This window comes from Perognathus longimembris, chromosome 4 (assembly GCF_023159225.1).
Source record: "Perognathus longimembris pacificus isolate PPM17 chromosome 4, ASM2315922v1, whole genome shotgun sequence".
In the NCBI taxonomy this organism is placed as follows: Eukaryota; Metazoa; Chordata; class Mammalia; order Rodentia; family Heteromyidae; genus Perognathus; species Perognathus longimembris.
The window spans coordinates 22,239,015-22,262,404 of record NC_063164.1 but is presented as its reverse complement, the minus strand read 5'-3'; the positions used below and the strand labels follow the sequence as shown (position 1 = coordinate 22,262,404).

The 23,390-nt window shown below is 34.8% G+C and overlaps 1 protein-coding gene across 3 annotated transcripts in view; it reads right to left on the bottom strand.

Moving 5' to 3' along the window:
• Positions 1 to 23,390, bottom strand: part of Kansl1l (KAT8 regulatory NSL complex subunit 1 like) — a 98,803-nt gene that overhangs the window by 34,840 nt on the left and 40,573 nt on the right. For 2 of the 3 annotated variants that reach the window (XM_048344838.1, XM_048344841.1), the window contains 3 exons: positions 20,643 to 20,840; positions 14,057 to 14,178; positions 2,101 to 2,305 (listed from right to left, as the gene is read on the bottom strand). In XM_048344838.1, the coding sequence (XP_048200795.1) occupies positions 2,101 to 2,305; positions 14,057 to 14,178; positions 20,643 to 20,840 (525 nt within the window). The remainder of the gene's footprint in view (positions 1 to 2,100; positions 2,306 to 14,056; positions 14,179 to 20,642; positions 20,841 to 23,390) is intronic. The other variant, XM_048344839.1, reaches the window with a different exon arrangement.

Below are 23,390 nucleotides of genomic sequence, written 5' to 3'. Positions count from 1 at the left end.
AAAAACTATTTACCCATAATTTCACTTAGGTAAGGCTTTTGTAAATTGTGAAGTTAAGTATCTAAAAGAATATTTTCAAGTTGCATAAGTTGTACTAATAATATCCAACCTACAAAAATAAGTCTTTTACTTCAAACAAATTTCTTATAATTTATATTCCTGTATATGTGGGATCTCTACAAAGCCAATCTTAAAAGTTGATTTTTATATAAATACTTTGTTAATGAGGTAAAAATAGAAAACAACTAATATTCAATAATAGCATGAAGGAGAACTTATTTCCTTTGATGTAACATTAAGAAATCTAAGCTGAGCACCAAAAATCCTAGCTATTTCAGGAGGCTGAGAGCGGGAGGATCATGGTTTTAAGGTAGCCCAGGAAAAAAAAACGTCCGTGAGATCTCGTCTTAACAGGACAAAAAAGACTGGAGGTGTAGCTTAATGGAAGAACTCCTACCACAAAACCCGAGGTTTTTAACCCATCTGAATCACCAAAAAAAAAACACACATAAAACTTATGTCTATCTTGTGTGAGACCTTAGATTCAATCTCTTGCATTAAAGAATGAAGAAAATGGAAGAGGGAGGGGAAGAAAAGAAAAAGAAACAGAAATGGAGAAGAAAGAAATCTAAAATAGTAGGAAGAAATGTCATACAGCAAGAACTGGAGATAGTTTATTTTGTCCTTACCAACATATTTAGTGATACACTGAAAGAAATAAAGCCATCATTTGTTTTTACAAATAAAAGTATGCTTTTGAAAATGAATGCTTTCAATAAAGCATTCTTCTTATGCAAGCACAAGTATGAGCACCTATAATTGCAGTGTTTACATTCAAGAACAAAGAAAATGCACACTCACCAGGATTAGCAAATACCAAATCTAAAAATGCAAACAGTCTCTCTTCTTCCAAAATAACTAACAGCTGTGCATATTTTATTTACCTGATCAAATTTTCATCAAATATGTAGTACATTTCTGTTTTCTTAATTACTTTTAAGCTTTTTAAGTGGGGGCTCAGGAGTCAGGTGCAGTAATGCAAGCTACATTGGATAGGAAGATGGGGTAAGGTCAGCCTGAGAAAAAGAAAGGTTATAGAGATCTTATCTCAAAGAACAAGGTGGGTGTGGTGGTTCACATCAGTAATCCTATTGTAATTCGAATAATTCAAGAGGTAGAGAGGTAGGATCTTAGCCCCAAGACTCTATCAGAAAAGCAACTAGAAGCAAAAATAACTGGAAACATGGTTCAACTGGTAGAGTGCTTGCCTAGCAGCAAGGCCTTGAATTCAAACCCCAGAATGGTAGGGAGAGCTAGGGCTAGAAAGAGAGAAGGAGGAGGAGAGAGGAGAGGAAAAGAGAGGGGGTGCGCGGGCAGAGGAGAGGGGAGGGAAGGGCAGGAGAGAAGGAAGGAAAGAAGGGAGGGATGGAGGGAGGCAGGCAGGCACACTGGTTGGTGGGGAGATGGGGTTACTGGATTGGGCTCAGAAGCCAAGTGCATGCTTAGCCTTCAAGTGTCCCTGGGACAAATTACCACCATTAAAAAGTCTGAAAAACCAGGCACCAGTGGCTTGTGCCTGTAATCCAGCTACTCAAGAGGCTGAGATCTGAGAATCTCGGTTTGAAGCCAGCCTAGGCAGGAAAGTCCTTGAGATTATTAACGCCAATAAGCCACCAAAAAGCCTAAAATAAAACTGGGGCAAAGTGGTAAAGAGATAGCTTTAAGCATAAAAAAAGGCTCAAGGTCAGCACCTAAGACCTGAGTTCTAGTCCAAAGACCTACACACACACATACACACACACACACACACACACACACACACACCCCAAATCCACCACCACCACCAACCACAACAACAACAAAAAACCTCAAATGAACAATAACATTTTTGTAAATATCTGGAGATGTGAAAACTTTCAAAATACACTGTTTTAAAGAGTATCAAATCTCACTCATAGTCACTATTATAATATTTATCAACTATAGTTTTAAGTTTTCTATATGTAATTATGCTGAATATCTGTATAATCTATGTCCACTTATATTAGAAATATATTACCCATTAAGTCTTCGCTCATGTTTTCCCAAAGGTGACCTTACCTGAGGAGTCCAATAAAAAGGGGGGCTCAATCTGTAGAGTTTTCGTTTGTGGAAATTCTGAAGTGGCCTTGTTCGAGCTGCTGTACTTGTGACAGTCAAGGATGGAGATTTCAATCTTGTCCTGTCTTTTCTCCTTTTCTTACTGTGCTTCTGATTAAGTAACCAGTTACGAGAGGAAGAGAGCTCATCTAAATTCTCTGAAGCACTGAAATATCATGAAATAATTGGGGTGGGAGGGAAGATGAAACAAAAACAAAGAAGACAAAGAAAACTAAATGTAAATTGCCTTAGTCCATTATGTTACAAGAGTATTGCTTTTAGCCAATTTTGTGATTTGGTGAAATAATTGATACCAGTGGAGAATTACATGTTTAAGTTGTAGAAATAATTTCTATTTCTATTTTCTACTACAAATAAATGTCAAAATTCAGAACATGCTCACGAGCTCTCTTGTATAATTGCCATGTTCCTTATAAATAGCTAATTCATATACATTACATAGTTTTAATTATTGACATTAGGGTTTTTTGCATATGGATGAAATTACACAGGACTAAATGCTTAGAAAGTACTAAAGTCCCATAACTCCATCTTTACAACTATTTCAGTGAATTCTGAGGCAAAGCAGCAATCCCACTATATTTTAGGGATTGTAAAAAAAATAAACTGCTTCAGAAACTACAATAAAGTAAAATAAAACAAACAACTAATACATGAAAATAAACACAGTTATAAGTAATACTAATTTTAACATTATATTTATGCATTTATTTTCACTTATATTACATAGACAATACATTTTACAAGCACTATGTGATATGATTTTTTTTTTCTTTTTTTTTTTTTTTGGCCAGTCCTGGGCCTTGGACTCAGGGCCTGAGCACTGTCCCTGGCTTCTTCCCGCTCAAGGCTAGCACTCTGCCACTTGAGCCACAGCGCCACTTCTGGCCGTTTTCGGTATATGTGGTGCTGGGGAATCGAACCTAGGGCCTCGTGTATCCGAGGCAGGCACTCTAGCCACTAGGCTATATCCCCAGCCCTGATATGATTTTTAATCTTATTTATGCAGAGTAAAGCTAGTCACTTTAAAAATCCTAACATTAACAAGTGGTTCTGCTATATACAATATTGCTAATCAACAAGTAAGTTCTAAATATGGTATTTGGTTTAAAAAGAATTGGTGTTTCCTGATAGACATGACATCATTTTTCTATAGCAATCATACTGGGTGTAAGTCACATTTTGGTTGCTTTAAGTATTTTTTTTTTCATTTGTGGATAAAGCAAGTAATTCAAGAATGCTTTTAATAATAATGAGAAACCAGATATACAGATGATTAGATGGTTTATATTGATGAAACAACAACAAAAACAATTTTAAATATTCTATTGGCCAATAGAGAAAAGCAGATGACACCATGTCTGTATTAGCATATTAAGTCTTCATAGAAGTCTAGCAAGAGTGCTTTATGTGTCAAAATATTCTAAAGATCTTTTGACGTGTAGGTTGCTAAAAGGCATTAGTTTGAGGTACAATACTACTCTTAAATTAGCAGATCCAATCTCACATTTTTATATTGTCCATGGTGGCAGCAATAAACGTATGTGTCATTGCTACCTACAGTACAGTCTGCTATTGCAAACCCTGCCATCTAGCTGGGCTTTCATGTCAAGAGCCCACAGAAGGCACAGATAGCCTATATTGTGAAGCACAGAGAATGACTCACAGAAGTGAGTAAAGTTAGGAAGAAGACAAGTTTAAGTAGCAACTAGTAAAGGTAATTAAGTTAGAAGGGTGAAATTTAGGAGTTAGGAATAGATCCAGGAAAACATTTTCTGCCTCCAGCGAGCCAGAACACCTTTAAGCAAAAGCTAACACAGGCTCCTTAACTCCCTTCTGAATGAAAGGACAAAGGCTGAGAACTGGCTAAAGGTGGAAAGGTTTGCTATATTTTAAACTTTCTAAGGTAGCAGAACTTTACAACAAAAATATAGTGTTATTCTTTCATGTGTGTTCTCATTTGTAGGTAATTCATCCCCCAATTCTAATACTTTCTAACAAATACATATTCTTGCAAAATGTTATTGAAATTTATCCTTCTCAAGTAAATGGAAAATATGCCAACACTGGAAATGAGAAATCTGTTTACTTCACTAATAATGTAAAAACTACATCACACTCATTAAAATTAATTTGCTGCATAAAATAATGTTATAAATAACATGGAAGTTGTTGTAAACAGTTACTGTAAATCGCTGACAAATTTATTTTACAGAGCATAAAGAAAGAGGTTTATTGAAACCTCCTCAAGAAACAAAGGTGAGAAAAATCCTGGGAAATCTTGAGAAAGACAATACAAGACTGCACCTGTAACTATAATCAACGTTTTATTCACCAGAAAACAGTGGAATATCCAGTGGAATATCAAACATGAATTTCAAATGAAGATATCATTTGTAGTCAACTTAAAACCATCATCACAGGATATTCTTTTAAAGAAAAGAAAAGTCAGCAAAAAGAGGAGACCCAGGAAAATAATATTTCTGTAATAGATAAGGCTTACTAAGGCCTTTGAGTGATCAGTGTAAGTATGAATCCCAGAAACTAAGAATAGAATGGAAATTGTCAAATATTGTCATAAAATAATTATCAAAATAATTACTAATACATGATGAATACTTCATTGTACTTTTAAAATACCAAGCTTACAAGTGGAAAAATACCAGATGAGGTAATACGTTACTTTTGTTGCTGTTATTTTTAGATTTCTATCTGGAAACCACAAAATAAACATTTACCAGATGATAGTCCTTTGTCTTGTAGGTTTATAATTTGGTTTAAAAATGAATTAAATAGCCAGGCACCGATGGTTCATGCCTATAATTCTAGCTACTTAGAATGCTGAAATCTGAAAATGACAATTCAAAGCCAGCCAGGGGCAGGAAAGTCCATGAGACTTTACTTCCAATTAACCACCAAAGAGTAAGAAATGAAGCTGTGATTAAAGTGATGGAATGCTAGCACAAAAGCTAGGGAGCAGTAATCAAGCCCTGAGTTAAATCCACAGCCCCCCCCCCAAAAAAAAAAAAGTTAAAGAATTGAGAAGGACAAGGTCAACCATGCTAATCCAATCTTTAGATTAACTGACCACCCTTCTTCCCCCAGAACACTTTACATGTCTAATCTGAATAAAACCCAACTGTTTTATGTCAGTAAAAAAAAAAAAAAAAAAGAATTGAGAAGGAAATATAATAAGGTAGGTTTTCTAGCTTACACGTTTGTGTATTTCTACTGGTACTTTCCCAATCAAAATGATGTGCTTTCTTATTTTCTATACCAGCTATGATGATCTCTCATTCATTTATGATACCTTCTAGATCAATATTTTGAATTAATTAATTTGATCCTGTTATATAGTTCTCTTCCTCAAACCTATATGGCTTAAAATCTTTCAAAGCCTCATTGTCTCTGGAAGACTTAGATCTTTTTATATTTTTAAATGCCTTAGTTTGTGTGGCCAAATGTAACTAACTCCCTCTCCTACCCTCCCTGTCCTGCATCATGCATGCTTGCTCCTTTTCCCGTGTTCCAACCATATTGCCTCCTTAGTATAACACACACACACACACACACACACACACACACACACACACACACACAAGTTAGTTCTGCTCCAGGCAGCTCTACACATCTTCTCTCACTTGTAATTTCCGGCAGTTATTTGAATACCTGTTCTAAAAGTCTTGAGCTATTGCCTATATCCCTCTAAAGACTAGGTGTGATTCTCCACATTTTGATCCCTATTTATCTTTTGCTCATATCATTTCTCATGGTAAGAATTTTACATTTATTTCTATGACCATCTGGTAGGTGTATGTCTTCTTCACCTGTCAGTCATGGTCCATAGATATCTATTTTGTCTATTCCTGCATATGAAGTTCTGAATACAGTGCATTAAATATTTGGCTGATGCTCAGTAATTATTTTTTGTGAATATGGAAATATATACATATATGTTGTCAAGTTTCTGACTATAGCACATGCATAACACATCATTCAAGTAAATAATTAATTTGATGAATGCCTAAGAGCCAAAAGAGTCTGTAAATAGGTAAAAAATGAGCTTTAAAAAAAGTCACAGTGTCATTCTTCATAGAAATAGAAAAATCAATTGAAAAAAATCAAATGGAAGCATAAAATCTCACAAATAGCAAAAGCATTTATAAGGCAAAAAAAAACCAAACAAACAAACAAAAAAAACAACAACAACCCAGCACCACTAGAGGCATCAACCAGACATCAAATTATACTCCAAAGCCATCACAGCAAAAGCAGTATGGTCCTAACAAAAAGAGACTTGAAAAGCAATAGAACAGGAGACTCAGAAGTAAAGCCATAAGCTACATTCTTCTAATTTTTGATAAAGGATCCAAAAATATGTACTAGAAAAAAGATAGGGTATTTAATAATGGTGGAAAAGCTAGTTACCTGCTTGTAGGACATTGAAACTTGATTCCCATATTTTACCCTATATAAAAATCAACTCCAAATGGATCAAAGAACTCAAAATAAGAAGTTTTACTACAGGATTATGTAGGGAAAACCCTGGAAGTAATAGACATAGGTAATTATTTTCTGAATAAGGCCCCATTTATCCAGAAAAGAAGAGAAAGAATGGACAAATGGGACTATATCAAATTAAAAGTTCCTACACAGCAAAAGAAACAACTTTTAACCAAGGGACAACTATAGAATGGAGAAAAAAATCTTTACCAGGTATTCACCAAATAGAGAATACATATCCATAATATTGAAAGAGTTCAAAAATTAGTTTTCAGAAGACATATAAATGGTTAATATATATGTGAAGAAATATTCATCATCCTTGGCCAATAAGTAAAAACAAATCAAAACTACAGTGAGAGTCAATTTCATCAGAATGGCCATTGTGAAGAAAACAACAACAAATGATGGTGAGGATGTGGGAAGAGGAGCATGGCTGGTGGAAATGTAAACCAGTGCAACCATTATGGAAATCAGAAGGACATTCCTCAAAAACAAAAATAGACCTAGCCTACGACCCTCTATACCACTACTGGAAATATATATAAATGAGTAAATCAGTATTTTAAAAATGCTTACATACTCAAGCTTATTGTAGCACTGTTCACAGTAACCAAACTGTAGTCAGCCAAAATGTCCAACCACAGATGAGTGGATAAAGGAAATATGATATATACTATAGAATACTACTCCGCCATAAAGAAAAGTGAAATTGTGTCATTTGCAGGAAAATAGATAGAATTGGAGAATATATATTGAATGAGATTGGCCAAGCTTAAAAGCAAAATTTCTCATGATTTTGCTACATCTAAAGGATTTATATATTTATTGACATACATATTTTATTTGTATGTATATATACATGTGTATACATATATTCACACATAAAATATGATTAACTATGGTACTGTTTATGAAGATGTAGGATAAAGACCAATAGTAGGTGAATAATTTCAAAATGTAGTACAACTGTGTATGAAGATGGTATAAGGAATTGCAATGGAAGTCAATAGGGTATTGGAAGAATAGTGAAAAAAAGGGTTATATTCTGATTAAACTGTAATATAGGCACACCAGAAACAGCATGGTAAAACTCTTTGATGCAATTAATAAACACTAAAACATAGAGAAGTAAAAAGATTGTTGAAAGGAGTATTTGTGGGACAGGGTGCAAGGGTGGGTAAATGGAGATGGTTAATGAGGGTAAATGTGGTTAAAAAAATGGGAGGGTATGGTGGAAGGACAGAAGGGGTGAATTTCATCAGGATGCATTACATGTATGCATGGAAATGTCAAAATAGAATTCCCTATGTACAACTAATGTAAAGCAATAAAAAAAACTCATAAAAGGATGGAGGTAGAGAAGTAAGGGAAGGGGAGAAAGGAGGAAAGGGAAAAGGAGAGAAGCAGAGTTAATATTTTAGAAGTACATTCTATGTATACAACTTAAAACATACAGGAGAGAGAGAGAGAGAGGAGAGGGGGGAGGGAAAGAGGGGGGAGGGAAAGAGGGAGAGAGAGGGACAGAGAGAGGGAGAGGGAAAGGGGAAGAGAGAAGGAGAAAGGGGGGGAGAGGGAACTGGGGAGAGAGGGGAAAGGGGAGCAAGAGAGGAAAAGGGGGAGAGAGGGGGAGGAGGGGAGAGAGGGGAGGGGAGAGGAGAGAGAAAGGGAGAGAAGGGGAGAGGGAAAGGGGGAGAGAGAGAGGAGAAAGAGGGGGAAGAGGGAACTGGGGAAAGAGAGGGGGAGAGGAGAGAGAGGGGGAGGGGAGAGAGAGGGGGAGGGAAAGGGAGAGAGGGAGGAGAGAGAGAGGGAGAGGGAACTGGGGAGAGAGAGGGGAGGGGGAAGAGAGGGAGAGAGGGAGGGAGAGGGAGGGAGAGGGAAAGAGGGAGAGGGAAAGAGGGAGGGAGAGAGAGAGAGAACTGAGAAAGCAAAAGCAAGAAGGAATCTACTATGAGTGCTATATTTTTCAACCTGAGAATTGAGATATAAAGTTTGTCAAACATTTCAATGTCATCTGAAACATTACCATTTTAAGGCAAATTTAGAAATAAGAAAAAAGCTGCAATATTTTCAAAGCCTCACCTGCTAAACCAAAATGTGGTTTGCATTAAAATTTTTATATCCTCCAAATGTATTTTATAAAAATCATACTGTTATAATTTTCATGTCCTTATTTTTAGACTTAATATTCCAAAATAAACATGTTTCCAAGTGATCCCATATATCTATACACAGTTTTAATAGTTACATGGTATTCTGGTACATCTGGTAGCTCTGGCACATTTTAAGCTTTGTAATATTAGATTTTATATTTTTTATATTAGATTTTAATTTTCTATTTTATTTTTATACTATTGATCTTAGACTGACATATTGGAGATAAAAGGGGAAAGTAAGCTTTCTATAAAAGAAAGTAATTTCTATTGGCACTAATTTCAAAACTCAGCAGGGGTAGTTTAATTTCCCTATTGACATATACATCTAGCTAATATGATAGTCAATGTCATTCATAGGAATCCAAAGCTATATTTAAAACATTGAGTTGGAATATATTGCTAGAAAATAATGTTTTATCAAAATTGAGAAGCGACTATTTAAATATTGTGAGGGTGAAAGAATTACTTTTTATGTGACTACGTTGCCAGTTTAACTGAAGTTTTTCATTATGATACCCAATTAGAAAGAATGGCTGTATTTCATGTGAGATAATTACCATTAGTGGAAATAAATAGAATGAGAATGATTGATTGGAATTTAATTTCCGATCACATTCTGGAGCTCATTAAGGCAAAAACAAACACCAAAAATCTAGACATTACTTCAAGTAGAAATTTACTTTCTCAGAAATTATACCCCATGGGGTAAACAACAATCTATTTGCCACATTTTATCTTCATACAGAATATGAGGTCTAAGAGCTCATAAATACCGCTTTTATGATAAAATGTAATGCCTCATTTATTTGAATTCTCAATCTTATTGTTCTCATTTCCTAGCTCAGATTCTAATAAAGCATTAAGAAAAAAACCTTCTAATACTTTCCTGGCATTAAATAAGAGATGGGTTTTCAAATTGGTAAATAGCAAGTGTGCACCAAGTATCCTAGAAAATAATTAACCAGGCAAGCTTAAAGATATTGCAAAAAATGATAATTGGGATATCATAAAATGACCTTATAATCTTAAAATTTTTATCAAACAATAAGTTCTATGTGATCCAAAAGAGTATCAGAATAAATGAACAAATTTTAAAAATTCCATTTCTTTTAATGGCATAATCAATTATGATATAATGACATATAAAGTTCAAATAACTATGTTTTGTTATAGAAACAATATTAGCAAAGAAAATTACAAAACTGCCTATTATATATATACATCTTTAAATTTATATATTATATTATATATATTATATTTATGTACATATACATCTGTAAATATTCAACTTCCTGTTTTTGTTCTGCTAGTATTATCTCCATTAATTAATACATTTGTATTAATTCACACATTTAGTCGAGCACGTACCACAAAATTCACAAATAAATGCAAGAATACTTTTCAGGCCATAAAGATGTATGATAGCTGTTTGTTTTTTCCTTAGTTGTTTCTCATTACCTTCTGTAATCACATTTGAATCATATATATATATATATATATATATGACAAAACAAACATCATCCTAGATTAAGACAGCTTTGATTTTTTTTCCCACCTTCACAGAGAAAAATGAGGGAGGAGGTAACAAGTGTGACAAGAAATGTACTCACTACCTTGCGTATGTAACTGTAACTGTATATCACCTCGACAATAAAATTAAATTTTTAAAAAGAACAACAAAAAGACAGTTTTGACAGGTAAAATTAAGGGAAAGATTATAAACTCACCAATTGGATAAATCTGTGACAAAAAATTTAAGATGAAAAGTTAACATGATAAGTATTTGTTTAATGTGGAAATAGAGAATAGTGCTACCCTCACTCAGCCACTGACCCAAAACTACTACTACCCAGACCAAGAATTATAACATTATCACAAGCCAAGAGGCTCTCTACTGGCCTCCTGGCTAATTCAAGGACCTGAGTATTATTTACTTTCCCCTGACCTATATGGAACGCACACACGAGTCATTTATTCATCACTGTTCTTCATGCGCACTTTTTAAAACCAAACTAAATATATTTTATTTTTTATTACATAGATATATATGTCCTATAGTCATTTACCATTTGTCTCTTGTCCCTTTTTATACCTTAGGTTTTTCTTTCAGATCATTACTTTTCACTATTCAAAGTATATGGTCTGTAATTATCATTACAGTCTAGTAGTTTATTCTTCTAGTTTTAGTTGGCTGAAAATGTTTGTGTTTCACACTTAAAAACATTTTCTCTTGAACAGAAATTCTAGGTAAACATCTATTTTCTTGAACACACAGAAGATATCATTCCACTCAATCTCCTGTTGAGAAGTCAGTGATGTCTAGCTATGACTCTGGTTTAGATAAAACATTTCCCCCAACAATGGTTATTTTTAGATGTTATCTTTGCCTTTGTCTTTTCACATTTTCTATACCTCTAAGAATTTTCCTGGCCTATTTCATTCTTATTGTCCTAAACAGAAATCTGTGATTTCCTGAACTTAGGAGAAAAGAAGAGGAGAGATGAAAGGCATGTACTTGTCAATATCTACCCACAATTCCAGCTAATTCATTAAGCTCCATTTCTCACTCTTAACCTGGTCATAAGCACTTTATAAATAATTCATCAACATATATCTTAATCTCCATGACACTTTTAAAGAATAAATTTATTTTTTCTTTACATATCTTCAGAACTTTAAGTATTACTAATTTATAATCTCTTGCCCCTCTGATTCCCTTTACATTAATAAGGATGCTTACAAAAAATACTTCCTTTGACCTTGCACACTCATTTTCTAACTTCCACAGGAAGCAAGCTCGTGACATAGTTCTGGTTCCTCTGTATAGATTCTCTAATTCTCACATTTATCCTTTCTCTCTCCCTCATGTTACTAAACTACTTTTATGAAAGTCTTAACTCATAGCTGACAAAATAAATACTTTTCAGTACTTCTCTGGCATGTGACATAACAAACTAGGTTTTCTTCAAAAGTGTTGATTTCTTTACAGTATTTGTACTCTCTTGTCTGTAATATATCCCAGTTTTTATGTTTGGGGTAAAAGAGACTTGCAGATTATAGCAAGTATTATTATGAATAGTAAAATATTTGTAAAACATTGTTATGGAAACCAGGAATATTCCCCCAAATCTTTAATTTTATACCATAGTTTAATGGTCATCCAGTAGTAGAAATTTACAAACACTAATGATACATGTTAAACAAAAACTCTAGTAAATTGCTTACCACTTCATTGATAATAAGTAGCCTTATTAGGTTACCTAAAAAAATTAAGAAAGTAAAGATAGTCTTTCCTTTAAGAGAAATAAAACTTTCACAATGAACTTGAAAAGAAATTCTTTGTGAAACAAGTTATAGAGAAAGTAGTTTGAAAATAGTTCACTGCTATCAAGTAATGTCTCATTAAACACCTATTGCCACACCTAAAAAACTTAAAGGCAACATGTTATATAAAAGTACATTTGTTTCTTCATATCCTTAAAAGACTGGTTTCATAACCTGGTTTCAGATACACAAATCAGGAATATGCAAGACCCTTATATAAAATGATGTAATATTTCATATAATCTACACACATCCTCCCGTGGACTTTAATTCATCTCTAGATTACTTATAATACCTAACCAGGGTAAACAGTTATCATGCTATGTTTAAAGATGAAAACTAAATTTGTACATGTTTCAGTACAGTGGCATTTTTTCTCAGATAATTTTGATTAGGAATATTGGGGTCCAGAGACATGGAAAATGCACATTGATGGAGGTCAAACTACACACTTAAAATGAAAATGCAAACATAAACGTGCACATACCTAAAATGATCTATATGTATATAGTTGTACTTTATTAGGTTAAAATATTATTAAAATAATGTATTATAAACCACGATTCAAATCATGCATTATTTTATAGTTTTTATTAAGATAATTAAGGTTTTTTTTTTGCCAGTCTTGGGGCTTGAACTCAGGGCCTGGGCACTGTCCCTGAGCTTCTTTTTTTGCTCAAGGCTAGCACTCTACCAGCTGAACACAGTGCCACTTCCAGCTTTTTCTGTGTATGTGGTACTGAGGAATAGAACACCAGGGCTTCATGCATGCTAGGCAAACACTCTACCACTAAGCAACATTCCCAGCCTATAATTAAGATGTTTTATAAGTGGGCGTATCATTGTTGCCTTATACAACACATGACTCCTTTGTTTTCAAAGTGAATCAGCAGTGATGCAAGGAATAAATATAAAGTCAACAAAAAATAAAGCAAACTTAAAATAATATAAGTAACCCAACATGAATAAAATTGTAAGCTTATTAAAAATTAGGCTTTGAAAGTAATTAGAAATAAAAATCAAATAATTGCATTTTTAAGACTTCGTTTATATTCACTAATTTCATTAAGAATGTGATAGCTAAGAAGCATGATTTCATCATGGTATAAACTTTCCTTTTATTCTATATCAAAAAGTTATTAATAAATTGTATAATTATTAACATAAATTCTTTATAATTAGGAAGTATTCTTACTCATGTCTAATAATTAAACCAAGGCTAAAATTATAACTTGAAGAAAAAACAGATTGTACACATACAAAATAATATTCTATTAGTAATTACTTTTTAGTAATTATTTGTAATTTGTAATATTCTATTAGTCATTTTCTATTATCTTCTAACCACTTCTTTATACAGGAATAATCCAAGAGAGGAGTAAGAAAAATAAAATAGAACCAATGCTCTTCTGGAAAAACAATTAGTAGTAACAGAGTATATATTCTTTCTGCTATACAAGTTTGGTAATCATTTTAGAGCCTATTTTTAAATATATTCAGAAAAATTACTGTATAAAAGTTAAGATACTAAGTTAACTGAATAAAATTTAAGCTGAACTTAATGGTGGTATTTGACAATCTTCTGTTCCCAAACAACATTTAGGTACTTTTTTTTTCTTAAAATGCATTTCAAGGATGAGTGGAATTTAAAAATATAAAAGGTACAAAACAGAAAGCATAGTTAGTACAGTAGTATTTTATAGCAAATGCTTTTTTAGGAAGATTATCAAATTTTCTGAGAACCTTTCTTCTTCATTGCCAGGTTCATATTACCATAACTAAGTAAGTCTGTCATCTAAGATTATTATCTGTGGGGCACTAATTATACTCTAGTAGTTCTCAGTGTGAAAGAAAAAAGTAGCTATGTTACTTACACATCAAGAAAGCTAAGTAAATGAAATGATGTCACATACCTCCTGGAAATTCCATTAGCCATACATTTATGGCTACAGGATTTGGAGGACAGGGGTGATGAAGTTGGAGACAGGTTGAGCGGGGCAATCAAACTGTTGATGATTTCAGTCAACTGTGCACTCTGTAAGGAGACAATGAACTTTTCAGTACTATTAAATGCAAACTGTAAGCTGTCTGGCCTATAGTGCTTTCTTGTGAAACATTCAAATATTTATGTTTTAGTAATTCTTTTAATCTACAAAAAATTATTTACACCACACTGATCTTTCCATTTTATAAGCCAATCTTCATTTTAAATTTCCCATTCTTTACGATATCCTTTTTGAATTACAATTATTTTTATCAGTCTCATCCACTAAACAGTAGAAACCATACATATAAGTGCAGATAATAAAAATAATAATGAAAAACCACAGCTATAATTTATTCAGTACATAGTATGAGTCAGAGAGTATAGTACAGTATACTAAGTACCCTACAGTATTCTAATCTTTGCAATTAAGCTGCAAAGTAGGTAATATTAGAACTATCTACTGATAATAATACAAACACCAATTACAGATGAGTAGTAAATCATAGCAAAAATAAAAAGGATATGTAGCATAGCTAGTTAAAAAAAAAAAAAAAAGGAGCTAAGTAGGTTTCACATTCAGGTCCAAATCTAGTACCAGTCTTATTTCTCAATTTTTTCCAATTCAAAAATTTGAAGTTATGATTTTTGGCATCCAAAATATTCACTGGCTCCTCACCCCAAATTTCAGTATATGTATTAAATTCTTCTAAAACCATCAGTTTTTATAATAATAAAACACAGGCCACAAAAAAGAAATGGTCCATTTAAAAAAAAAAATGGCTGCGGTGGCTCACATCGTAGTCCTAACTACTCAGGAGACTGAGATCTCAGGATCAGGGTTCAAAGCTAATCCATGCACAAAGCCCATGAGACTCTTATCTCCCATTATCCACCAGAAAACCAGAAGTGGACCTGTGGTTGAAGTAGTACTGCACTAACCTTGAGCAAAATAGTTCAGGGACAGTGTCCAGGCCTTGAGTTCAAGTCCCACAACTATTAATTTTTTTATTTCACTTTCTTTTTTCTTTTGGACAAGGTGTTACTATGTAAGCCTAGACTGGGCTCAAACTCAGAATCCTGTAGGTTCAAGTGCTGAAATTACAAATTTACCACCATGCTTGGCAAGAATAATTAAATTTATTACACATGTAATCATGTTCATTTTAGAAAATTTGTAAAATATGAAGATTAAAAAATATAAAGAATGTCAACATAATTTGCAAAGTAAACTATTTCTAACTGCTTGGTATATATTTCCATATCTAGATAGTTTCCTTATTATATGTGAGGATATAATATAGCCTCCCTGTATAAAATTAAAGAGATGGCTTTGAACTTGGCTGGCTTTGAACCACATTCCTCCAGATCTCAAGCTGAGTAGCTAGGATTACAAGTGTGAGCCACCAGCATCTGGCAGCACACTTTTTTAAAAAAAACTTCAATCATGCACACCAATTTTCAAACTAGTTTCTCTTTTAACATACTAGGCTTGTCTTTAAAAATGATGCATAAAGAGGCTGCACAATTTTCACTGACTGTAAACTATTTAACCACAAAATATACCTCTACTAAATAATTATTTTGAACCTTTTCATTTGTATAAACCTCATAATGCTACTAGAAAATGAGTAAAGAATATGATAGTTAAATCTAATATATAACTCTTTCAAAAATATTTCATAATAAAAATCTTAAAATGGTTTTATTATTTTCTCAAGAGATGTGTACCTAATTACTTCATTTTAAAAATAGTTAAATGGGCTTGGAATATGGCCTAGTGGTAGAGTGCTTGCCTTGTACACATGAAGCCCTGGGTTCGATTCCTCAGCACTACATATATAGAAAAAGCCAGAAGTGGCACTGTGGATCAAGTGGTAGTGTGCTAGCCTTGAGCAAAAAGAAGCCAGGGACAGTGCTCAGGCCCTGAGTTCAGGCCCCTAAACTAGCAAAAATAAATAAAAAATAAAAATAGTTACTGAAGGGTAGAGAGCCTGCCTAACAATCACAAAGCCCTGAGTCCCCACCCTAGTAAATGGAAGAAAGGAAGGAAAGGAGGGAGGGAAGGAGGAGAGGGAGGAAGGAGGAAGGAAGGAAGGAAGGAAGGAAGGAAGGAAGGAAGGAAGGAAGGAAGGAAGGAAGGAAGGAAGGACTGGAGTTTAAAGTCAGGGCCTTGTACTCGCTAGGTAGGCAACCCACTCCTTAAACCACAGCCCTAGTCCTTTTTGCTTCAGTTATGTTCCAGATAGAGCCTCACATTTTGCCTGGGCTGGCCAAGAACACAATCCTTTTACCTATACATCCTGAATAGCTGGGATCAAATGTGTGAACTACCATGCCATTCTTGTTTGTTGAAAAGGGAAGTCTTGTAAGTTTTTGTGGGGGCTGGCCCCAAATCTTGATGCTTCCTATCTCCAATTCCAAAGTAGCTGGGATCAGGGGCTGGGAATATGGCCTAGTGGTAAAGTGCTTCTCTCCTATACATGAAGCCCTGGGTTCAATTCCTCAGCATCACATACATAGAAAATGGCCAGAAATGGCGCTGTGGCTCAAGTGGCAGAGTGCTAGCCTTGAACAAAAAGAAGCTAGGGACAGTACTCAGGCCAAGTTCAAGGCCCAGGACTCGCAAAAAAACCAAAACCAAACAAAGTATCTGGGAATAGACATACAAATTTTTAATATCATTAAAAAGTACAATTTTTATCCACTTAGCAAGCACTCATTAGTCTAGTCATACAATACATTCATGGATTATCTCACATTTTCTATTCTGAGACAATGAAATATTCTTCTCATCAGTTCAATGATCAGGTTGAACATGTGTGGATAACTGGCCAAGGTCATAATTTTAAAACCCTGCATTATGTTACAATAGGCCAAACGTGGCCCAGTCTCATATAGTCACATCCATATGTGGAATAGGAAATTTGAAGTAACAGTGACACCAAGGAAAATAAATTAACAGATGCATAATTTGAACTCTAATAACAAAACTATCCATTTTAAGATTTAACACTTAACTATATAACAAAGTTTCTAGCATAAATATCCCAGTGGGAAATATTTTATTTATTTTGAGGAATTTATGTTAAATCATCTACAGCATTAAAAATAGGGCTCCTAGCTAGGTGCTGGTAGCTCATACCTACAATCCTAGCTACTCAGGAGGTCTGAGTTTTGTGGTTCAAAGCCAGCCCAGACAGGAAGTTCGTGAGAATCTTACCTACAACTAACCATCAGAAAACAGAAAGTGGAGCTGAGGCTCAAAGTGGTACAGCACTAGCCTTGAGAAAACAAGTTCAGGAACAGAGCCCAAATCATGAGTCAAGTCACATGACTGACAAACAATCTTTTACTTTGTAAATAAATTATCTAACAATGCAAATATTATGAATCAATGGTCTTTTTTAAACTTCAGTCTACAACCCAACAGCACCTTTCTATTATAATTTCTACCTCCAATAAAAATAATCAAGTCAAAGTATTATCAATGGACAGTTGTACACCAATACATTATCTTAAGAAAAACATGTATAAAATCCAAGCTTACTACCTTTACCATTTAGTTTACTTCTAGATTTCTTTAACAAGTATTTTAAAACAATTTGATTTAAAAGTAGATCTATAAAACATTAGCACATGTTTACAGAATAAATAATCGGTTTGTAGGTAATTTATGAATAACCTTTACAAGTGAATGCTGCTGCCCTTTCTGCACTTTTTCCTCTCTTCTTTGGTTGAGCCCTTACTGTTCCTCTCACAAGTCATAGTTCCCTACCCTCTATCAAACTGTCTTACCTAGAAAGCACAAGACCAGGAGTTCAAGCTCCAGTACCCCCACCCACCCACCCTCTATTAGAACATAAACACAGAGAGAGAGGGGGCAGGGATTCCAAAGCCTCTAACCTTCCCATCAACAATGTGACCTAAACTGCATGTGCTACCAAAGTTCATCTTCATGCAAATGTGTTCTGCACAGGCTATGCTCAGAGGCATCTATGATTGCTTAGCACTCCACGGTCACCATCTGCAGGTTCTTAATTTTTTAACAAAGGACCTTGTAATTTCATTTTGTATTAGGCTTCACCAATTAGCCAGTTCTGATAATATCTTTAGGTATAACAAAACAAATTAGTAGTAGTGAGGAGAGACAACAAACTTCACAAAATCCTCATTTCTTCTTTCCTTCATTCCCAGTTTTTTCTTCTTCCATTCCTCTTTCCTTCCTTCCTTTTTAATTACTTCATTAGTTAATTTGGTGCTAGTCCTAGAGCTTGAACTCAAGGCCTGAGGGCTGCCCCTGAGCTTTTCTGCTCAAGGCTAGTATTCTATCACTTGATTCGCTCCTCACTGTTCAGTAGTTTATTGGAGGTAAGAGTCTTACAGACTTTCCTGACCCGGCTGGAGCCTTCTAAGTAGCTAAGATTATAGGCATAAGCAACTGGCACTCAGCTAATCTTTTATTTTTGAAAGAGGGTCTCTTTCTAAAACCCAGGCTACTTTGGAATTTTCTGTGTAGCTCAGGCTAATGCTCCAGCCTCAGTCTCTTGGATGCTGTGATTATAGGTATGTACCACCACACTTAGCTCTAAAAACATTCCTTGAAAAATGATCAACAGCTGGGAATATGGCCTAGTGGCAAGAGTGCTTGCCTCATATACATGAAGCCCTGGGTTCAATTCCTCAGCACCACATATATAGAAAACGGCCAGAAGTGGTGCTGTGGCTCAAGTGGCAGATTGCTAGCCTTGAGCAAAAAGAAGCCAGGGACAGTGCTCAGGCCCTGAGTTCAAGGCCCAGAACTAGCAAAAAGGAAGAAAAGGAAAGGAAAAGAAAAATGACCAACAAGTGCCAAAGGAACACTTGACTGGGAAAGCAAAGGCTGGACAAAGGGAAAGAGAGGGAAGTATATGAGCCTATAACCAGGACTAACTTAAAATATTACTGATATGGTAGAGTATATTTCAATTAACAACAGATAATTACCAAATAACTTTCTGCATTACAAAATGTTCTTCAGAGTGTTTTGGTTACATATACCAACAAAGGAAAACTAAGACTGAATTGGAGAATGTGTACTGTATTTTGCTTGACCAGGAACCAAGAACTAACTTAGTTTACAGTTTATGTTAGAAATACCCAGGAGAACTAGAAATAAGCAAGTGTGAAAGTATAGAATTTCCCCAGGGGACTATGTAATCATGTAGTACGGCCAGCACAGGTTATGCCTCATCTAGTTATAAAGGATTGATATTGGGTAGACACAAAAAAATAAACTTCTCAAATCACTCAAAATAGAATTGAGATACCAGGGAAGGATCAAAGTCATTTCTTAGGAGCTACCATAAGTTACGTTATATTTTTAAATAAAGAAATATGTATTCCAATCTCAATAAATTAAACTATTTAGATTTATTTTTTATTTTGTTTTGTTTTTTTCCAGTCCTGGGGCTTGAACTCAGGGCCTGAGCACTGTCCCTGGCTTCTTTTTTTGCTTAAGGCTAGCACTCTATCCCCTGAGCCACAGCGCCACTTCCAGCTTTTTCTATATATGTGGTGCTGAGGAATGGAACCCAGGGCTTCATGTATAGAAGAGGAGAACTTTACCACTAGGCCATATTCCCAGCCCTAAATTTATTAACTACTCTAAATATATAGCACTGTTCTTCCTCCACTGAGAAAAATTATATTGGTGAGAATTTTTGTTAGAAAAAAAGACTTTCCAACTCTATTGTAATTCTCACCTTATGGCTACATACTAATGCTTTACATATTAACTTTAGTAACTTTATCAACATAATAGAGACAAGTCATGTAACTAATATTTAAATTGCATTCAGTGTCAAATAACCAACTTTAATTATCCATATCCCAGTAGTACACACTTATAGTGTGCATGGTGTGTTAGTCTTTCAATGTTGTGACAAAATGCAAAAAAATAAAAAAAAAAAGAACCATAGGGGCTGGGAATATGGCCTAGTGATAAAGTGCTCGCCTCACATACATGAAGCCCTGGGTTTGATTCCTCAGCACCACACATATGTAGAAAAAGCCAGAAGCGGTGCTGTAGCTCCACTGGTAGAGTGGAGTGGTAGAGTGCTAACAAGGACAGTACTCAGGCTCTGAGTTGAAGCCCCAGGACTGGCAGAAAAGAAGAAAAAAGAAAAAAGAAAAGAAAGAAAAAGAAAACAGTGGAAGAAAAAGGATTTAACTTGGTTTCTAGTTTCAGAGGTTTCACTCCATGATGGGTTGCTCTGTTGTTACGAGCTTGTGATGAAGTAGAATACCATAGTGGCAGGAAGGCATGGCACAGCAAACTTGTTCATCCCAAGGCAGCCAGAAAGCAGAGAGACACAGAGGCACAATGTATCCTTCAAAGACACAGTGACCTACTTTCTCCAATCAGCTGCATCTACTAATTGCCACTAATGTCCCTTAGTTAAAATCCAAGGACGCTCCAAAAAATAACTGATGAGAAATTATTTCATACTATTGACACTACACTCTAACTTTACCTGTTTCTCTATGTTTCGAAGAAGTAGTGTAGGGCTGCTTGGTGACATCTCAAAATCTTGTTCTGGTAAAGGATCTTGACTCCCTTGGTGAGCCTGGGAGTTCCCTGTAGTATGTAACAAAGCTGCTTGGTCTGTGAATTGTATTTGTTTTTTCAAAATGTCTTTTGGAAGTTGGCATTCTTCTAGGATCACTATCCCCTAGACAAACAGCAATGCAAGAGTTGAAATGAAAACAGATTGATAGCTAAATTACCTTCAATATTATAGTGCACATGAAACTATGGATCCTGTTTTGATCCCTTAGGAGCCCTAAAATATACCATTGAAAATCATGTTTATTTTCTGTCTAACAATTAGCTCATTTAAAACATGGTTAATATAATACAAATGGCTTATTCACTGGGATTGTAAAATACTGCTGTAACTGTCATATATGCAGTTTTTCTTTTATTAATTTTAAATATTAATATGAAAGCATGAAATATTTAAAATTAAATGCTTACTATACTCAGAATACAGACATTTCAAATTGGATTCAGAGTATTTCTTGATATAATCTGATATTTTGGCTGCTATTATTTCTATTTGACTTTACATTTGAGCAATGTGGATTTTATAAGTTAAACTATTGAACTTACTGGACATCCAAACAACAGTCACCTCTATTCTAGCTCCTTTTGTAAAACACTAACGATCCCTGCTCATATGGCTGCCACCTAGCAAATGGGCAATGGCGACAGGAGAGAAATGGGGAAAGGGGGTATGCATGCATCATCTGAATGGTTTCAGTCACTTCTTATGGCTAAAGTTCCTTCTTTCCTATCCATTCTCCCACCCTTTCCTGCAAAGGACATGCACAGTGTGCATGTGTACATATTCAAAAAGCTGCAACTCCTACAGCATTAAACTGGGGCTGGGAATGTGGCTCAGTGGTAGAGTACTTGCCTAGCCTGCATGAAGCCCTGGGTTCAATTTCTCAGTATCACATAAACAGAAAAACAGAAGTGGCTGTGGCTCAAGTGGTAGAGTGCTAGCCTTGAGCAAAAGCAGCTCAGGGATAGTACCCAGGCCCTGAGTTCAAGCCCTAGGACTGGGGGAAAGAAGGCATTAAACTCCTAATATGGTACAACTTTACTCTTGTAATAAAAAAAATAGCTATAAACATTAATATACATTATTTCATTGTATATATTTAGATTACTTAATTTCATTATCTCAAGAACTGTAGTTAAGTAACTACAGTGAGCTGGCTTATACAATGCATATGCTCTATCAGTAGGATAGGAACTGCCTATAAAATGTATGAAGTTTAGTTTATATCATATAATTTGTTTTACATTATATAATTTACATTATGTACCGTTAGAATGGGTACATATTCAGGTACATTGTTAAAAACACAAATTTTATTATTTTGTAGTAATTTACCATTGATATTTGGTAATTATAGTAATGTATTATTTTTAAGAATAGTGTTCGTTTTCTGAAATTGCCAAAGACAAGCAGATCTAGTTTTGATCTCAATGACTATTTTCTGAGAATATAAAAAATAGCCATAAAGAAATACAAAGAAGCCAAGCATGGTGGCAAATGCCTGTAATCCACTCAGCCGAAAGATCATGAGTTCGGGGCTAGGAATATGGCCTAGTGGCAAAGTACTCGCCTTGTATACATGAAGCCTTGAGTTCGATTCCTCAGTACCACATATATAGAAAATGGCCAGAAGTAGCACTGTGGCTCAAGTGGTAGAGTGCTAGCCTTGAGCAAAAAGAAGCCAGGGACAGTGCTCAGGCCCTGAGTTCAAGCCCCAGCACTGGCAAAAAGTAAAAAAAAAAAAAAAAAAAAAAAGATCATGAATTTTAAACCAGCTTGAGCTACATAAACAGTTCCATAGTGAGACAGCAGCTCAAAAAAATTAAGCAGGATGTAAGGAAGCTCATTTACAATCCCAGCACTTGAAAGGCTAAGACAGAAAGATTACAAGTTTGAGGCCAGTCAGGGATTCATTGTGAAACTTAAGAAGGAGAAGAGAAGAAATGGAAAGGAGGAAGAGATAAAGGAGGGCAAAGTAGAAGGGAAGGACAAGGAGGAGGTTTCTATAGAAAAATTATTTCTGAACTTTAAAAGCCCATTTCCAAATCTTTAGAATCTTGGTTGTGTTTTTGTTTTGTTTTGTTTTGTAAGAAGAGGCCTGGCTATAGTTAGCTCAATAAAAAAAAAAAATGGTATTTGCTGGAGGCCTGGCTAAAGTGGTAATGCCTACCTAGCAAGTTGGAATGCCTTATTCTTAAATCAATTGCCAGTACTGTGCACACTCACACACAGGAAGACACTATTATAGATCGTGGGATAACCAAAGAAATCTAAGAGGGATTGGATAGCCAGTATAATGAAGAAAATTATAAGTTGTTGGGGGTTGGTTTGTTTTGAGACTGAGAAGCTGTTGTCTGAAAGTTTCTTAGAAAGCTCTAGCTGAAAAAAGAACAGTGGAATGCTGTTATAAACACAATCAAGGGATTACTAATTATGGCTATCTTTGCCCTTGTCAATTAAATAAAATTTAGATAATGTGAGGCTTGGTGAAGAAACAAATTATAAGTTAAATACTTAAAACTTGTGAATTTACTAGACCGCATCTTTTTCCCAACCTGGACACAAATGAGCAAGGTATTTACAAGGCAGCATCTCTCAAACTTTTAAATTTCCCTTAATTTGTGATTTGACTGAGGAGAAAATTCTCTTATTTTA